The sequence below is a fragment of the Hippopotamus amphibius genome, chromosome 2, assembly GCF_030028045.1.
Source record: "Hippopotamus amphibius kiboko isolate mHipAmp2 chromosome 2, mHipAmp2.hap2, whole genome shotgun sequence".
Lineage (NCBI taxonomy): Eukaryota > Metazoa > Chordata > Mammalia > Artiodactyla > Hippopotamidae > Hippopotamus > Hippopotamus amphibius.
The window spans coordinates 8,168,264-8,186,606 of record NC_080187.1 but is presented as its reverse complement, the minus strand read 5'-3'; the positions used below and the strand labels follow the sequence as shown (position 1 = coordinate 8,186,606).

The 18,343-nt window shown below is 51.9% G+C and overlaps 1 protein-coding gene across 3 annotated transcripts; it reads right to left on the bottom strand.

Moving 5' to 3' along the window:
• Window positions 1–4,951: 4,951 nt before the first annotated feature.
• Window positions 4,952–16,825, bottom strand: ST6GALNAC6 (ST6 N-acetylgalactosaminide alpha-2,6-sialyltransferase 6). Of its 3 annotated transcripts, XM_057725187.1 has the most exons (7): window positions 16,694–16,806; window positions 14,481–14,757; window positions 13,816–13,906; window positions 11,681–11,860; window positions 9,307–9,713; window positions 5,926–6,033; window positions 4,952–5,301 (listed from the first exon to the last, which is right to left on the bottom strand). In XM_057725187.1, exons 2-7 carry the CDS (start codon window positions 14,579–14,581, stop codon window positions 5,112–5,114), a joined length of 1,077 nt encoding a protein of 358 aa, XP_057581170.1. In that variant the 5' UTR covers window positions 14,582–14,757; window positions 16,694–16,806; the 3' UTR covers window positions 4,952–5,111. The 3 variants fall into 3 exon arrangements, with proteins under 3 accessions (XP_057581170.1, XP_057581171.1, XP_057581172.1); XM_057725188.1 differs by lacking the exon at window positions 9,307–9,713 and having other exon boundaries at window positions 5,166–5,301; window positions 16,694–16,819; XM_057725189.1 differs by lacking the exon at window positions 9,307–9,713 and having other exon boundaries at window positions 5,169–5,297; window positions 16,694–16,825.
• Between the last annotated feature and the right edge of the window lie 1,518 nt (window positions 16,826–18,343).

Below are 18,343 nucleotides of genomic sequence, written 5' to 3'. Positions count from 1 at the left end.
TTGTGGCATGTGGGGTCTGTGGCATGTGGGATCTAGTTCCCTGATTAGGGATCAAATCTGCACCCCCTGCATTGGGAATGCAGAGTCTTAACCACTGCGCCACCAGGGAAGTCCCTGGAATTTGTCTTGTAGGCACAAGGGAGCCATGGAAGGTGTTTAAGCCAGAGGGTAAGACTATGAGGAGAGTGAGACCACCTTAGGTGGGTGGTTTCTTAGCAACAACAGCAGCCTGGACACCAGGAGGCCTGGGTCTAATCCCAGCACTGGCACCTGTGACATCAGACAAGCTTCTTATTCACTGGGATTTTAGTTTCCCCATTTGTGGGAGGGGTGAGTAGTGGGTCAGAGGGTCTGCCTTAGAAATTGTTTGGAAGGCCCTCTCGAAAGCTGTAGGAGGTCGTGTGCATTGGCACAAACTTTGGGGAAAGCAAATTGATGATGTCAATCAAACTCTCAAATGTGTCTTTCTACTCTTAGAAATCCCACAAGTGGGTACAAAACGTGTATAGGACATTCTCTAGTGCCAGTGGAGACTGATGGGGGGACAGTGGCACAGACAGTCAGGGTGGGGAGATGGCCGCTGCCCTAGATTCCGCGGGAGAAAGGAAGCTGGAGATCTGTGTGGCTGGTGGGGCAAGAGAAAGAGGCAAAAGGCCCAACGGCGCTGATCTTATCCCACCTTCATGAAAACAATTCTAAACATGCGGGGGCGGGGGGGGGGGGGGCCAGGGTGTGTGTGTGTGTGTGTAAAATCTATCCCTAGAATTTTTTTTTTTTGCATTTTAACATCTCTGAAATCATTCTGCCTTATAACCAAAATCAATGGTATCTTAAAGTTGATGAACTGAAGCAAAACTGAGAGAGCAGGTGTGTACTCAGGATCCCCTGGGTGGAGGTGGGACTTTCACTTCTTACTTAAAGGCTTCTCCATGCTTTTTTTTTTTTTTTATACAACAAGCATCTATAGATGTACCTTGAGGACATGATGCTAAATGAAATAAGCCAGTCACAAAAAGACAAATATTGTATGATTCTACTTACACAAAGGATCTAAAGCAGTCAAGTTCATAGAAACAGAAGGTAGAATGATGGTTGCTAGGAGCTGAGGGGAAGAGGAGATGCGGAGCAGTTGTTTAATAGGTACAGTTTCAGATATGCAAGGTGAAAAAGTTCTGGGAATCTGTTTCTCAGCAATATAAATATACTTAATACTACTAAACTGTACACTTAAAAATGGGTAAGTGGTAAATCTTACGTGCTTTTTTTTTTTTTTTTTACCACACACAATAAAAAAATTTAAAAATCTTACAAACTGAACAAAAATATTTCGAATACCTGATTTAATTATTTCATTTGCGCATGACCTATGGGTTTTCCGCCAATGCTGGGATATTAAAGTTTTAGGACTTTTTTCCCAGCTACAGTCTAAAGAAAGAAAAAAAGGGAGAGAGGGAGGGAGGGAGGGAGGAAGGCAGGAGAGAAGTAGAGAAGGAGAAAAGGATGGAAGGGAGAGAGGGAAAGAAAAAAAAGTCCATGGAAGAAAAATCTCGAAGATTATACCCTAGACTGTTGACAGGGAATAGGACTGGGTGGTACCCTCGCTTTCCATCTTATACTGTTTGTATAGTTCAAGTTATTTTAAAACATTAAAAAAGAAATACTTAAAACATAACCATGCAAAATGAAACCAATTTTTAAAAACATTTTAAAAATATTCTAGTTAATAAAGAACTCCAATGAGCCAGCATCGGGAGATACATCTGGATCAGCCACTCTCTGAGGTTCACAGCTGGATCCACGTGTCCAGCACATGGAGCTGCCCTGGGCAGGCCTGGCTGGACCACAGAGCATCCGCAGGAAACAGCTGGAGTGACTGCTTCAGGCAGCACATGTGCGGTTTGCAGCTGGTGGGAGATGCCCCCCTCCCCCAAGGAGGGGTGAGGGGTAGGGGCCTCACAGGGGTAACTGGGTAAAAGGGTTCACGGGAGGGCCCTGAACCCCAAACGAGGAGGTGGATTTGGTCCTGACCACAGTGGGAAGCCAGTGAAGGTTTCAGGGCAAAGCTGGCCGTGATGAGGTGGCTTCAGGAAGCTGACTTTGGCCATGAGTGGACCAGTCTCGGCTGGGTCCCATCTGAGGAAGTGAGAGCACGTGGGGTTGAGGACCAGACGCGGCCCTCCCGCCCTCGTCATTCTCCATCAAAGTCCCACCTGCTGATGCTGAACCGAGCTTTCCCAGGGTCCACCCCCAGCAACCGACCCCTCTGGACTCCCTCCAGCTGGCCTCCCCTTCACGCCCACCAGTGGGGAGACAGGAGAGCCACAGCGTTGTGGGAGAAGTTCCCCCTAGAAACCTCTGCCTGGACCCAGATTCCCAGAAGCCTTTACATCAGGCTGGAAGTGTGTAGTACCCCCATATCCCCTTCCCCTGCGGGGCCCTAGGCTCCCCACCTAATGACTTTGCCAGGAGTCCTGTCCCTCGGATATACCCGCCACCACCACCATTGCTGTCTGGTTGCCCCAGGCCTGGACCCTGCAACCTCCCAGCCTCCTGCCCATCCTGCTGCTCTCTGAACAAGGATGGCCTCTCCCAGCAGGAAGGACCAAGGCTTTGCCCGACCACGGACTGCCATTCATGGCCTTCTGCCATCTGGCCCCAGGTGGTCTCATCTCCCACGGCTCCCTCCTTCTGCGGCCCCGCTGCCTACTGAGCGAGGCTGTGGGTCCTCCCACTAGGCTTCCGTTGGGGCCCTTCTTCCCATCTGACATCCGCTGCCTCATCAGTTACACCTAACACAGCGAATGGCACGTGGCTACCTATCAAGTGAACGTATACGTGAACTGAGACAGAGGTAGGGGCCATTCTCACCGGCCAGCTCCGTGGCCCCCATCCTGCTGGCTCAGTGCCCAGGAGAGCTCTTTTCCATCCCCAGCAGGCTACCTTGTCTCACAGTCACCCTTTGTTAGGCCTCTGCTCCCAAGGGCATCTTATCTGCCTAAACAGGTTGTAATCTCCCAGAGTCACAGACCCCTCTTCCTCCGGCCAACCTGGAGTAAACAGGCCCTTTTGTTGAGGGGTTGGAGGCAGCAATGAGGGATCCACAGCTCACACACCGCAGGCCCAGGCTGCAGCCCTGCCTCACTCCCTCCTGCCGGGGCCTGCAGGATACTTTAGTGCCTGCCCTCAGCAACCCCTCCCCCCACAGCCAACCTCTGACCTCATCTCCTGCCTCTCCCCAGCAACACGCTGCTCTGGCATCCTCCATCCCAGCACCGCTCCCCCCCCCCCCCCCCCCCCCGCCCCAGGCTGCTTCTGTGACCGAAGTGTCGTCCTCTCCCGCCTCCCCTTCTCTTCCTGCCGGAAGCTCTTTTCCCAAACCTCTGCAGGAATCCTCCTCGGGAAGAACGTCACCTCCTCCAAAGCCACACTCGAAGCACCCTGTGTTGCTCTGAATGGCCCTTACTGCCCTGAACCTGTCGCGGGGCCCCTCCCCTCCCTCCATCCGGAGCTCCTTGAGAGCAGTGTCTGGTTTCAGCCAAGAGGAAACTGGGGCTCTGAGAGCGGCCGTGACTTGCTCACGGCCACACAGGCATGGGGAGGCCGGACTGGAAGAGCCAGGTGGGCTTGGCTCCCGGAGCCCACGCACCCCAAGCCCTGAGGGCCGCTTGGTCTCCACCCAAGCTGTAAAATGCATGACTCACTGGCCAGCTGACAAAGCTGGCCATCCTGCTTGTGTGTGGGCTCCCAGGCTGGAAGGTGTGGGCACTGTCCTGACGGGGCCTGAAGTACTGGGCCAGGGAGCAAAGCTTGACCCCAGACACAGGAAACGGAGCCAGAGCTGAGGTGTGTTTATTCCTGTACAAATCATTACAAAACCAAGTCTAGGGTAGTCGCCGGCCCCCACCCCTTGTCCCGGTGTGCAATGGCTCACTGCTGGCCTCCTCCTCTTCCTCCAGCTGACCCCTCCCATTCCACAGCCTCCTCCAGGAAGCCCTCCAGGCTTCCCTTCAAGACTCCATAAAAGCAGGGGATAAACCCACCCTACTGAGGTCCAGCAATAAAGTGCCTGATGTAGAGGGAGGGGAGAGAACTCAGGCGACAGCTCCCAGCCCCCTAGACCCTTGCACTAGCCTAGCAGTTGCTGACAAAAGGGCTGCAGGAAACTTCAGGTAGGCTGGGATCCCCCTTCTCTCAGCCCCAAAGCCTCCTCCAACAGGTGGAAAACCTCACTGCTGGATGGCAGAAACAGGCGCCTGGCTCTTTAAGAGCCAAGCTGATGGCAGCAAGGCATAGGGGCTAAGAAAACAGCTGAAGGTTTGTGCCTTTTTTTCAGAGTCCCCCAAAACCTGAGGGAGTTTGTGCAAAAATACCCTCAAGTTTCTAGGAGGAGGTGGGGAAAGGAACCCCAGACCCCCAGGGAGCTAAGCCTCCCAGCAAGGGGTGGTGGCTGGAGGGGTCCAGTCTTAAAGGAGGACAGACCCAAGGCGGTCGGTGGGGAAGGTGGGAGGATTCTCAGATTCTACGTTAGAACCTGGCACAGGCAGAAGGATGCCCAGAGAGGGGGCAAGGGGTTTGTCCAAGGCCACTCAGGGCAGAGCCAAGACCCAGACACCAGCTTCCCATGCCTGGAACCCCCCCCCCAACCCCACAAATGCCCCAGCTTGGCCTCCAGAAACAGCTCCCACCCCCACGCAACCTCTTTCTGGCTCTGGGAAGTGAGGGGGCAACACAAAGTTCCCAGCTCCTTGGGACAAGACCCCACTGTCCCAACAAATAGGAAGTGATTTGGGGCTCTGAACCAAGGCCTTATGGGAAATGACATGACCTTAGCCTCAGATTACTCAGAAATACCCTGATTGACTATACTCAGACCCTGACTGGACAAGAAATACCCTCAACACCCGATTAACCACATAGAAGCCCAAATCCCTGATTGGCCAAGAGATACCCCCAGGCCCTGAATGGCTGGAGGATACACCCTCTTCAAGGCCTGACTGGCCAGAAGACACCCCGACCAGCCTTGATTGGCCAGGAGATGGCCTTTGGTCGAGCGGCTGGGCGAAGACGCACTTCTCTTGCATCCCTTGCGAGAGTCCCCCAGGCAGGGTGGCCTAGGTCCAGGAGGGGTGGGAGAAAGTGATTCCATACAGCTGGGCCCAGGATGAGAAGACTCTCTTCTCTGTGATGAAGCGGTGGTGGTTGCCCTTGCGGCTGTGCTCATTCTGGATGTAGGTGACACACTCGTCCGGCCCCTTGGGCTCATAGTAGTGGTAGGGCATGCGCTGCAGGCGGGGCCGCTGGCTGGGGCAGAGCAGATGAGGCCATAAGGGCAGGGCCCTGCCCTTTCCAGCCCCTGACCTGCTCTAGGGGAGATCCCTGCCCCTCTCTGGGCCTCAGTATCTCCATCTGTGAAATGGGCATAGGGTGGACTAGGTATGTGACTCTCAAACTTTTTTTTTTTTAATGCAATTCCTTTTCCCAGGAGGGTGGCAATGTGAGGTAGTGGTAAGGACTGTGGGCTCTGAAGCCTGGCCCCCACCCCTTACTGTCTGTGAGAACTGAGGCCACTCACAATACGTCCTCCTCAGTTTTTCTCATCTATGAAATGGGGAGAATAGTTCACCTATCCCTTAGGGTCACTATATACAAGGAGTAAATGAGATAATAAAAAGCCATGCTTGGTACGTGGTCAGCACTTAGTAAAAAGTAGCTGTCACCTGCTGGGTTTTTCATATAGTAATAATAAAAATAGCTATTATTAATATACAAACTCTGGACTCTGGCTGAGCTTGGGGTGGAGGCCCCTGAGGTAGCTCTAAAGAGCCTAGATCTCTATGGAGCAGTTTGAATACCAGAAAATAAAGGCCCTTGAAGGCACCCCAGCCAAGGTTTCCAGGACCCCAGCTCCACCCTGGGCGTGCTCACCTGCAGTAGTCGGGGGGAACCATGCCGTAGACGTGCACGTGGTCACACAGCTCCACCGCAATCACCATGGTGAACCAGCCTGTGCTCAACCACGAGTGGGACTTTTCCCTGGGGGCAGAGAGGGGTCATGATGAGGGGGCATGCAGGCAGGGAGGAGGGGTCAACCCACAGGGACTTTCCCAGAACTCCTCCCACCCACTCACGGGGCTCTCCCCCCACGTCAGTCACCCCCTGTCCAGGCCTGCTGTGGGAGCACGGGGCAAGCTGGCAGAGGGCTTGTCTGGACAGAGATGAGGGGTGTGGGGAAGACTCCTTTGAGGGGAGGAAGAGGAACACGGCATGTTGGGAATTAACTCCCGGGGAGACTGGTCATACCTGGGCCAGCTGGGAGCAACCATGACCACAGAACATGGTAGGTAGAAGCAGTTGTATACATGCTAGGAGCAAAGTCAGAGCAGGAGACTAGCCAAAGAAGGTTATGCTGGAAGTGACCACAAGTTCAGGGCAAGGCACGGAACAGATAACCAAGAACCTCAGGCTGTGCCGCCCACTACAGCAGCCACTAGCCACATACGGGCACATGTAAGCGCTTGACATGTGGTTAAGATGTGCTGTCAGCTATTTACAATAGCCAGGTCACGGAAGCAACCTAAATGTCCATCAACAGGTGAATGGATAAAGACGTGGTACATATATACAATGGAATATTACTCAGCCATAAAAAGGAACGAAATTGGGTCAGTTATAGAGACGTGGATGGACCTAGATGTCATGGATGTCATACAGAGTGAAGAAAGTCAGAAAGAGAAAAACAAATATTGTATATTAACGCACATATGTGGAATCTAGAAAAATGGTACAGATGAACCTGTTTGCAAGGCAGAAATAGAGACACAGATGTAGAGAACAAACATATAGATAACAAGGGGGAGAAAAGGGGGTGGAATGAATTGGGAGATTGGGATTGACATATATACACTAATATGTATAAAACAGATAACTAACAAGAACCTACTGTATAGCACAGGGAGCTCTACTTAATGCTCTGTGGTGACCTAAATGTGAAGGAAACCCAAAAAAGAGGGGATATATGTAGACATATAGCAGATTCACTTCACTGTACAGCAGAAACTAAGACAACATTGTCAAGCAACTATACCCCAATTAAAAAAGAAAAAAAAAAGTGCTGTCAGTGTAAAATACACACTTGATTACTTAGATAGTATGAAAAAAAGAGTTTAGAATATGTCATTGATCATTTTTGATACTGACTACATGCTGAACTGATAATATTCTGGATATACTTGATTGAAGGTGGTTCTTTGAAAAGTTTAAAACAAAATAAACCTCTCACAAAACTGACAAAGAAGGGAGAAAGGACACAAATTACCAATAACAAGAATAAAAAAAAGAGGATATCATCATAGACCTTGCAGACATTAAAAGAATAATAAGAAAACTGCAAAAAATAGACATACGTGAATTTGACAATTTAGATGAAATGGGCTAATTCCTCGAAAACCACAAACTACCAAAACTCACCCAAGATGAAGTAGATAACCTGAATATCCTATAACTCTTAAAGAAATTGAGTTCATAGTTTAAAAATCTTCTGAAAAAGAACTCTCCAGGCCAAGAGTTTCACTGGCAAATTCTACCAAATATTTAAAGAAGAAATTAAAACCAACTCTATGCAATCTCTTCCAGAAAACAGAAGAGACAATATTTCCCAATTCACTTTCTGAGGCCAGCATTATCCTGATACCAAACCCAGTACAAATAATAATAACAATAACAATAATAATAATAATAATAACAACTACAGACCAATATCTCTCATGAACACAGATTCAAAAATCTCAACAAAATATTGCAAATCATATTCAGTAATATATAAAAAGAATAAGACACCCACAACCAAGTGGAGTTTATTCCAGAATTGCAAGGCTGATTCAACATACAAAAATCAATCAATATAAACCACCATATTAACAGTCTTAAGAAAACCCATGATGCAGAAAAACATTTGATAAATTCAATATCCATAATGATAAAAAAAAAAAAAACTCTTAGCAAACCAGTAAGAGAATGGAACTTCCTCAACCTGATAACTTCCTCAACCTGTAGCTTCAAAAACCTACAGCCAACATCATGTTCAATGATGAAATACTGAACACTTTCCCCCTAAGACTGAGACCAAGGCAAGGATGTCTATTCTCACCACTTCCAGTACAATTCAATGTTATATTGAAAGTACTAGCCAGTGCAATAGGGCAAGAAAAGGAAATAAGAGGCATACAGATTGGAAAGGAAAAAATAAAACTGTCCTTACTTGCATGTCCTTACATCATGATAATTTGCACAGAAAATCCCAAAGAATCTACAAAAATCTCCTAGAACCAGTAAGTTTAGCAGGATTACAGGATATAAGGTCAACACACAAAAATCAATCATATTTCCGTATACTAGGGATGAATAATGGGAAACCAGAAAAAAAAAATTTTAATACTATTTACAATAGCTCCCAAATTTTTTAAATATTTAGGTATAAATCAAAGAAAATATGTACAGGATCTATATGTTGGACATATTGAGTTAAACAAAAATATATTAAATTTAATTTCATCTTTCTTTTTACCTTTTGAATGTGGCTACTATAAAAATTTGAATTGCCTAGGGACTTCCCTGTCAGTCCAGTGGTTAAGACTTTGCCTGCAGGGGGGTGCAGGTTCGATCCCTGGTCGGGGAGCTAAGATCCCACATGCCTCGTGGTCAAAAAACCAAAACATAAAACAGAAGCAATATTGTAACAAATTCAACAAAGACTTTAAAAACGGTCCATATCAGAAAAAAATCTTAAAAAAGAAAAGAACATTAAAAATAAGTAAATTAAAAAAAAATAAATTGCATATGTGGCTCACATGATATTTCCATTGGATAGCACTGGCCTAACTTTTCTAAGGGGATTCGTCAGAGCAGGGCACACTGAGAGTGATGTATCCTTAGAATAGAGCGTGCTGGGGGCAACTGTGTGCTCAAAGCGAGATGTGCCAGGAATGGTCAACGCTTCCCATGAGGCATGCTAGGGGCAGCTCTCCTAGAAAGATGCTAGGAGTGACTGTGTGACCTTAGAGCAGAGCATGCTGGGAACCCCTGTTCTCTCAGAGCCCCTGGGGGAGACGAGGCCATGCAGAGCATGTTGGAAATGACTCATGCTAAGAGCTGGACACGAAGTGAACTCCCTAAGAAACCTGCCCAGAAGATGGCAAGAAGTGACCACACCCTCAGAGCAGTGCATGCTGGGAGCAGCGGGCCCTCTGGACGGAGCATGCCAAGAGGGAGCACAGGGCTGGCCAGAGGGAGCGGGCAGGAGGCTGGTACCTGTCCTTGCCTGTCTCACTCCGGAAGAGGTCATCAAACTGGCGCATGCGGTCGAGGGAGACGGCATAGGCCTCCATGTTGGGGAACACCAGGCCTGCCCGCTGGATGACACGCACCAGGGTGCCCTGGGGCTTCTGCATCTTGTTTGGGGGACCCCAGAAGATGAACACGGTTTCAGGGGTCCGGTTGACGAACTCCTGGGGCCTGCGCAGCACACGGAATACACTGGAATGGGCCACCACGCGGAAGGTGGTCTTGTTGCCCACATCGGCTGAGTAGCCCGTGGTGGGTGCGTCGTTCATACGAATGGTGCACTCGGCCCGCTCGATCTCAGGGCCCAGCTTGGTGCCCAGCAGGTGGCTGGAGCTGGTGACAATCACACACTGGTGGCACCGGGAGGGCAGAGTCTGGGGAGTTAAGGAAAGCCAACACTGTTATGACCACTCAGTGCCAGATGCTGTGCCCCGTACATCCAGGACCATTTTAAAGACGGAGAAACTGAGGCCGGTGCACTCAACATTCAGCAAATATTTATAGCAAGCTGGCTAATGGCCAAGTACAAGGGGCAGAGCAATGAACAAAAGAGACCCCACTGCTGCCTTCAAGAAGCTCATGGTTGGGGAGAGGACAGTAGACAAGTAAATGATAAAATAATGCCAGGTGCTAAGTTAAAAGTGCTAGGAAGGAAATCAAATAAGGGCAGGGGATCAAGAGTGACAGGAGTGAGGGATGCTCTAGAAAAGTCACCTGGGGAGGCTCTCTGAGCTGACACCTGAAGGATGAAAAGGAAACATGCTGAGGAAAGCATTCAGGCAGAAGAAATAGCAAGACCAGAGGCTCTGATGGGGATCACCACGGTGTGCTGAGAAGCAAAAGAAGGCCACTCAGTCGGGGCAGAGTTAAGGAACAGAAGAACAGGACAGCCATGCAGGGATGTCCCCAAAGTCACACAGCAGAGGAGTGCAGGGCCAGGATTTGAATCCAGGTCTACAAGGCCACGGAGCCCCAGCCTCAGCCTCAGCCCAGCTCCCCAAAGAAGACATCCTTTCCAGTGCACCCATGACATTTCCACATCACCCATGAAGAGGACACCACCTTGTCAGTAGGAAAAGGTGTGGAAGCTGCTCTGAGCCTGTTTACCCACTGGCAAAATGAATGGGTTGGAACCACAAGCTATCTGAAGCTTATTTTCTGCCCATGGAATTCCCGTGCACCCTTCGTGCACCCTTCGAGGCTAAGCCCAGGTGCCACCTCCTCCAGGCAGCCTTCCCTGAGCCCTTACTCCAAGGTCAAGCAACATGTCCCATGTACTTCAACTATGGCTTTGCTGGCTTTCCTGAGCTCTGCTTTTCTGGCCTCCCCTATCAGGCTAGAAAAAGCTGCTAGCCAAGCTCTGTCTCATTCTCTTCCACATCACCCACACTCTAGCCATTCTACCTTCTCCTAGGTTCCAAATTTGTGGGAGAAATTTCTCTTTCAAGGGTCCTTAGGGTAGAGAAAGTCTCAATTAGGTGTTAATCTGTCTCTAAACATCTGCTAATGGGCCCTTTTCTAGTAAGGGGGTGTTCAGAGCTCCAGGCTTTACACACTGTGTATGCAAAGACCCTGAGAGATTTAGGAGGGTTAGTGAGGGAGGAGAGAGAGGTAGACAGGGCCTGGGGAGATTTCCTCCTAGAAGGCGGAGTCCATGCTCCAGGCCAGTAATTTTCTCCCTGACCCCAGGGCAAACATTAAGGCTCAGAGGACTACAGGGTTTCATGGTTACCCAAGGCAAACAGAAGCCCCAGGAATGACTTTTGGCCTTTCTACACAGGAGCTGGGGAAATACCCTGGCTCCTCCCCTCCTTTGCTTTGTGGCCTCGGGCAAGTGACTTCACCTCTCTGAGCCTGTTTCCCCATCCCTTCAAGGGAGATAAGGCTAACCTCACAGGGCTGGTAGGAGGATTACTGCTGATCACAGTGCGCAGGGCACAGCAGGCAATTGACAAAGGGCAGCCATTATTGTTAACTGTTGTTGTGTTGTCCAGTACCCTCGTGTCCTGCTCCCAAATCCTATGTAGACTCCCTGCAGAGACAGAGATCAGTGAAAACCAGAAAGACCTTTCCAAAGGAATTCTGACTCAGGAGACAATGGGATATTAGCACTAAGGGTGGGACCTTGGAGAAAACTGAGGCCCAGAGAGGGACAGGGTACCTGCCCGAGGTTACACAGCAAACACGGGGCTGAAGGCACTGGACTCCTGGGGTCCACCCTTTCCTTTAGGAGGGATGGAAGAAACAGAGAGAAGAGGTGGAGAAGAAGGTGGGAGCAGCGATGGTGGGCAATGGGGAGGACCAGTCTCCAGGCAGGAGCTCCCCAAAGCGGCTGCCCTACCTTGTTGCCGAGAATGGGGATATAGCCATCAGTGATGCTCCACTTCTTGAGGTTGACGGGCCGGCGGGTACGGCCCCGCAGGGAGCCATAATGAAAGACCTCATTGGCACTGTTGGAGCTGTAGAGGATGAGGATGGTGATGAGGGCAAAGAGGATCACGAACACTGCTGACCGCTGCTCCTGGAGAGGGGAGACGCCAGTGAGGGTCCGGCTACCCACGGGCTCCTGGACACCTACCATGCCTACTAACTCCTGCTCTTTATTCCAGACCAGTTCAGGCACTACCTCCCCCAGGAAGGCCTCCTCCAGCCCCCTGAGCACCGCCTATCACAGCACCAATCACACTGCATTCAAACCGCCGTCCCCCTCAATTAAACCATGAGTTCTGAGGGCTGGGACTGAGTCAGCCTTGATCCCCACCGTATCTCAGCTCCCAGGGTGGGGCCCAGAGCACAGAAGATTCCCAGGGTTTGCTGGATTAGATTGGATGTGGGGGTCAGAAGGGTCCCTCCAGTTGCAGCTGGAAAGATGCCTGGAGACAGGTGGGACATTCCAAGGAGAAGGCCCAGGTCTTCCCCAAACAGTAACTCTCCGTGAATGTTTATCATTTATTTAACCCTGAAGGGAAAGGATGTGGTGAGGAATTAGGATGCATGAGTAATCAGTACACCAACATGTAGCAAAGGGCAGGAAAGTGATACCCAAAGTGTCCACTGGGATTTATCTGCCCAGGGTCTGCAAGGCTAGGTGGGACCCGGGAGTCCTGGCTCCTCGTGCTGAGCCCCCAGGCAGGTTACTGATGTATTTACTCTTCTTGCCTACTCTGTGAAAATGAATCTGGGCCCTTTACGTGTTTTCCTTGCCAGAGAACTGCATAATAAAATTTGTCAGTAGAGGGCGCCAAAGAGACATTTCAGGAGGAAGGGAGTTTGCTGCCTGGTTCTGGGGGGCTTTGTGCCTGGTTCTGGTGCACTTGCTCCTACAGCACACGTGGATTCTTCCAGTGGCCAGCAACTTCCTCCAGCATCCACCCTCAGGCAGTTTTGAAACAAAGTGCCTCTGATTCCTGCTGCGACCACAGCTTCTCTGGAGTTGAGCTCATGTAGCACACTCAACCACCAGCAACACCCAAAAAACATAAGCTTCCCCTCCCCAGCGCAGTTTCAGTTTCACATGATGCTTGAAATGTATGTTAGGAGTTATCGCCTGTGAGCATCTTTCCCTGTAGCCTAGCAGGTGGATTTAGGACAACTTCCACAGCACAGCACCACAGTGAGTTCTCTGCCATCCAGTGGGCCACAGCTGTGCCCTCCCCAGTCCAGCAAGGCCTGGGTCTCAGCCCTGGTGGGGGTGGCAGCTCCTTCTTTTGGCCGTGCTGCACAGCTTGCAGGATCTTAGTTCCCCAACCAGGGATGGAACCCATGCCCAGCAGTGAAAGCACCGAGTCCTAATGACTGGAAATTCCTGGTGGCTGCTCCTTCTACCTGCTATTCCTGTATTCTGTAGAGTTCTAATTTCTTGTTACTCCAATGCTCAATTATAATTAATAACTCTTTACATTAAACTTTCTCTGTTCAAATGACTGTGTGGTTTCTCTTTCCAGATTAGACCCAGACACGCTACATCACCCGACCCCCCAACCCCCAGGCTCTACCAAAGCTGTCGTGCAGGGGATCCGAGGAAAGGGGTGTGCAGGGTAGGCACAGCAGGTGCTCAGGAAAGCATAAATGAATGGATGATGGGGAACTCTGGCACCCTCAGAGTGATGGTCACAACATCATGTCATTTTTGACTCTGACCACTGTCCCTTCTCCCAACCTCCCATTTATCTTTCCTCCCCACCCCCATCCCCCGCACAGCACTCCACAGTCACCTTCTCAGCCAATCCTTTACTAGATGGACCGGTCAAGCCTAGGACAGAGGTGGACCTGGGCCCAGGAAGAGGCAGGAGCTCGCCCAGGCCACACAGGTCAGTGGCCACAGCAGGGCTCACACCACGGTCTCCCAGGCATCAGCAGCTTCTTGGCAGGGAAGAGAGACTTGTGGTACCTGGGTCTAAGGCAGGTCCTAAGGAGCCCATTTCACGGAGGGAAATAAGAGGCTGAGATGGGGACAAGAAATGAAGGGGCACTTACTTTGTTGCTACTCATCTCTCTCTGGCGTCTGCTGAGGGCCAGGGGCCAGCGTCCTGCAGGTGGCCCAGGGGGCAGGGGTGTGGGGTCACACCTGCAAGCCACAGAAAGGGTTATGGCCTGGGTGTCCTCCCCTAGGTCCAGCTGGTCCTAGGCTACACCCTCCCCACCCGTGCCAGCTCTTCTACCCACCCATGACGTCAAGGCTCAGGGCTGTACCCATTTTGCAGATGGAGACACGGAGGCCCAGAGAGGGCAGGAACCAGCCTGAGGTCATACAGCCAAGTGGTGGCAGAGCCCTGCCTCTCTCCCTGCCCCTGTTCTCTCCTACTCTGCTCCAAAGGCAGCTTGCAGGCCTAAAGCTGGCTCCCCTGCTGGGAGGCCTGCCCCCCACCCAATAGGAGCCCCATTCACACCCCTACTCTAAACCCAGCCTTATGTTCCTGAGGCCTGGGAATAAGGTAACATTCCTTGTAGGTTCCCAAACTCCTCTACATTCATACCCTTCCAGGTCTTACGTAAACTGGCCCCTCTGACTGGAACACCCTCTACAACCCTGTTCATGCCCACTCATCCTCCCAGCCTGGGTTGGGCCAGGAACGTCCCCTGCATGCCACCTCCCTGCTGAGAGCTCTCTGAGGGCGCAGCTGGCACAGAGCTTCACTCACATTCTCTGCTGCGCCTCCAGAGCCCCGGAGATGGGTGCAGGAGGACCGCTGAATGACTTCATTCTCATCTTTTTTTTCCCCTTGGTTTTGACTTTGTTCATTAATAAGTAAGATCTTGGGGTTAAGGGCTCAGACTCATCTGTCCAATGGCAATGATCACAGCCCCACCGTGAGGCGGCGCTCAGGCGACCATACAAGCCCAGCTCTGCTCCTCACTCCCCAATGGACCCCCCATCCTCGCAGGACGCAGCTTCTTTGCAGATCTCAATTTCCCCACCTGTCAAAAGGGAGTAGGTACTTGTGTCCAGCCACCTCCAGCGGATTGGAGGCCAGAAAGCACTAAAGGAAGGAGAGCGCGCAGAGGGAGGAACTGGGGCCTGAGCCGTGCTTCCCTCCAGGGGCCTCCCATCTCCGGCCGCTATCTCCGCCCCCTGACCTAGCAGCTGTTTACTCCTACACTGCCACCAGGAATAGCCGGAGAACCTCAGGCCTTAAGGAGGTGTCCCCACGCCGCTCCTGATTGGTTGGGCCCTAGCTCCGCCCGCCACCAACCCCACCCCCTCTCCGTGGGAGCCCCCTCCTCCCAAGCCGCGCTTCGGGTTTCTCCGCAGCCAGCCTTCAAAGCCAGTCAGGGAGGCCCCGGGACTCTCACCCGGTCCAGTCCCTGCGGCGCAGATCAGGAAACTGAGACTCATCAGAAGGGAAGAGCGGCTTCTTCTTAGGCTCATAGCCCATTAAGGCAAAAGTCATCCAGAATCCCTGGGTAGCCCCCATCCGCCCTGAGGCTTCTAACATTCCAGCTGCCTCTCTGAGGCAGCTCCTCTCTCACTACCCTTTCCTTCGGATGCCCCAAGCTCCAGACACACTAGAGCACTCCAGTTCCCAGGCCCAATCCCCACTTTCCCACCTTTGCCTAAACAGTGCCCTCAGCCAGGGCCACGGTCCCCTGGTCAGCCCGTTCGCAATCCTGCTCTGAGAAGGCCATGGTTAGTACAGCAACTCAGGTTCAAATGCAAATCCCAGTTCCACCACTTACTGACTGAGGGGCCTCGGGCAAGCCATGTGACCTCTCTGAGCCTCAGTTTCCTCATCTGTGAAATGGAATAGTAAGAGTAGGTAACTCACAAGGTTGTTAGAAGGATTCAAGCAGATGTGGCAAGGGAAGCACAGGGTTTGAAAGTACTTTATCAGTGCCAGCAGCTGTTAGTTTTGTGGTTATTCATTGCTCAAGGCCTGCCTCTCCACGAGCTTGCCAGGGTAACACTCTTCCGTCCAGCAACCTCCCTCTAATATCAACAAATGCGGAGCCCTTGTTAAGCGTCACCCACTCACTGAATCTTCCTGGCAATTCTGCACAGTAGGGGCTTTTATCCCCATTTCACGGATGAGTAGACTGAGGTTCAGAGAGGCAAAGTGCCCTGCGGAGCTGTCCAGAGCCTCCTGGGGAGCCTTATTTCCAGGCTTGTTTCCAGGGAGCAGCCCAGGGCTGAGCCTGACGGGATCTCTCTCAAGGATCCCCCAGGGCTGGAACTGACTAGAGGCCACTGAGTGTGTGCCCAGCACCTGGCCCAGCACGGGAGAGCAGGCCTGTTGGGGAGCGACTTACTCACACTAGGGAGGTGGCAGTCCAGAGCTCTGAGCCAGGAACAGTGGACTCAAGACAGACCCTAGGTGGGCTGAGCCGGAGCGCTGAAACTGTGGGCTAAGGCTGGGGGCCACACCCTGCCCTCTGTTGGGGGGCTTTGCTTCTCCCAGCTCAGGGAGTCCTCCTGCAGGGTCGGGACGCCCCCACGAGCTGCGTGGGAGGAGAGCTCCTGGGAGAAGGGGGAGGGGGGCTCCTAATTCCAAATGGGGGGCGACGAAACCGTGGGTGCACCTGGGAGGGGGGCGACTCACCCTCTGCGCCCCGCTTGCGCTGACCCCCCCCCCCCCACTCCAGCACTCCGCGGGGTACGAAGCTCTAGCCTCAGCTGGGAAGAGAAGGGAGGCAGGACGGCGGCAGGGTCCCCGAGCTCTAACGGGGAAGTCAGCGGCAGCCCTCGGGCGCGAGGACCGGGATCTCCAGGCGCGGCTGCCAACAGTCAATGGGGTTTAGGGGAGCCCCCGGCGCCCCCACATCGATCTCCATCGCCAGCGGCTCCCGACACCACCCCCGCCAGGGGCGCACGCAGCGCCCGCCTCCCGCTGCCCGCCCCCGCGCAGCGCCCGCTCACCTCCCCCGGGGAGCGCCCGGCTCCCCGCGGCCCCCGAGCCCCCTCACATGGCGCCGGGAGCCGAGAGCCGGGGTCCGCGCCGCTCTGGCTGCCCAGGCCCCTCCGCAGCCCCGGCCCGCCGGGTCCTAGCGCCGCCGCTCGCTGCTCTCGGGTCCAGGCCTGGGAAGCGGGCGGAGCCTCGAAGGGCCGCGGGTGGCTCCGCCCCCGGGCGGTGCTGGCGGGGATGGGTGAGCGGCGGGCAACCCCAGGCCCGGGGCACCCTGTATGCCTCTGGGCAGCCTGCAGTGAACAACAATAACAACAGCCTTCCAGAGAACCTTCAGTGTGGGTCAGCCGCACTTCTACCTCGCTTTATCGTTACCACGACCGGCATGGGGAAACTGAGTCCCAGAGCTCACTGCGCTTGGAATCAGTTGAGTTTCTCCCTGGGCATCCCTACCTTGGGCCTCCAGAGCCTTGCACCCAGGAGTCACCCTGGATGAACTCAAGGGTCCACTCTCGGATTCAAGTTCAGCTCTGCCATCTACTAGCTGTGTGGCCTTGGTACATTATGCTTCCCCTGCTTCGGGAAAATACAGAGAACAACCTCACACGGTGTTGTAAGGATTAAAAATGTTACATTACTTCTTATAGTTACCGCGGTATTCATTACATCATTTTATGTGATAGTGAAAAATAACTTAAGTCGCCTGGACGCCTGGTTAAATGAACAAAGGCACAGCCCTGCTAAAACGGAGGATGCAGATCAATAAGCACCAACAGAGATGTCCAGATATTCACAGGATATGTCATAAGTGAAGAAAGCAAGTTTTAAAAATGCATCTCTGGGGTTTCCCTGGTGGTGCAGTGGTTAAGAATCTGCCTGGCAATGCAGGGGACACAGGTTTGATCCCTGGTCCTGGAAGATCCCACTTGCCGCGGAGCAACTAAGCCCTAGCACCACAACCGCTGAAACAGAGGCGCCTAGAGCCCGTGCTCCGCAGCAAGAGAAGCCACCGCAGTGAGAAGCCCCTGCACCGCAACGAAGAGTAGCTTCTGCTCTCCACAACTAGAGCAAGCCCCACACATAAGCAACGAAGACCCAATGCAGCCAATTAGTTAATTAATTAATTTTAAAAAATGCATCTCTATAATCACTTTGGAAAACAAAGTTGGAGAATTTTACATTCTGCTCCTAAGAATATACCCTGGAGAAATTCTTACAAATGTATGTAACAAAGTTCACAGCAGCAATGCTGTTTCTCGAAAACCAGAAACAGCTCATAGAGCTATCAAGGAGAATGGAATTTTTTTTTATTACAGTATGATACATTCACATGGTGAAATGTTCTATAGCAGGGGGAAATGACATGGATGAATCTCATAGACATGAGGAGTGAAAAAGCCAAGTCCTGGAAGACAAATGAAACTACACAATCTGCTGTTTAAGCTACAGCAGGCAGGAGGCCGCCTGTCATAGGACAGGAGACAGTTTTGCCTATCAGAGTGATTAAAGTTTTAAAAGCAAAAATCAAGGACACAGCAGTCTCTGTCGGGAGGGGTATAGGAGGGGAGGAGAAAGGCAGGGTGTGCAAGTTATAGTAACAAAGCTCTGGTCGTTAAGTGGGACATGAGTTCAAGAGGTTCATTATATTGTGTTTGATAATTTAC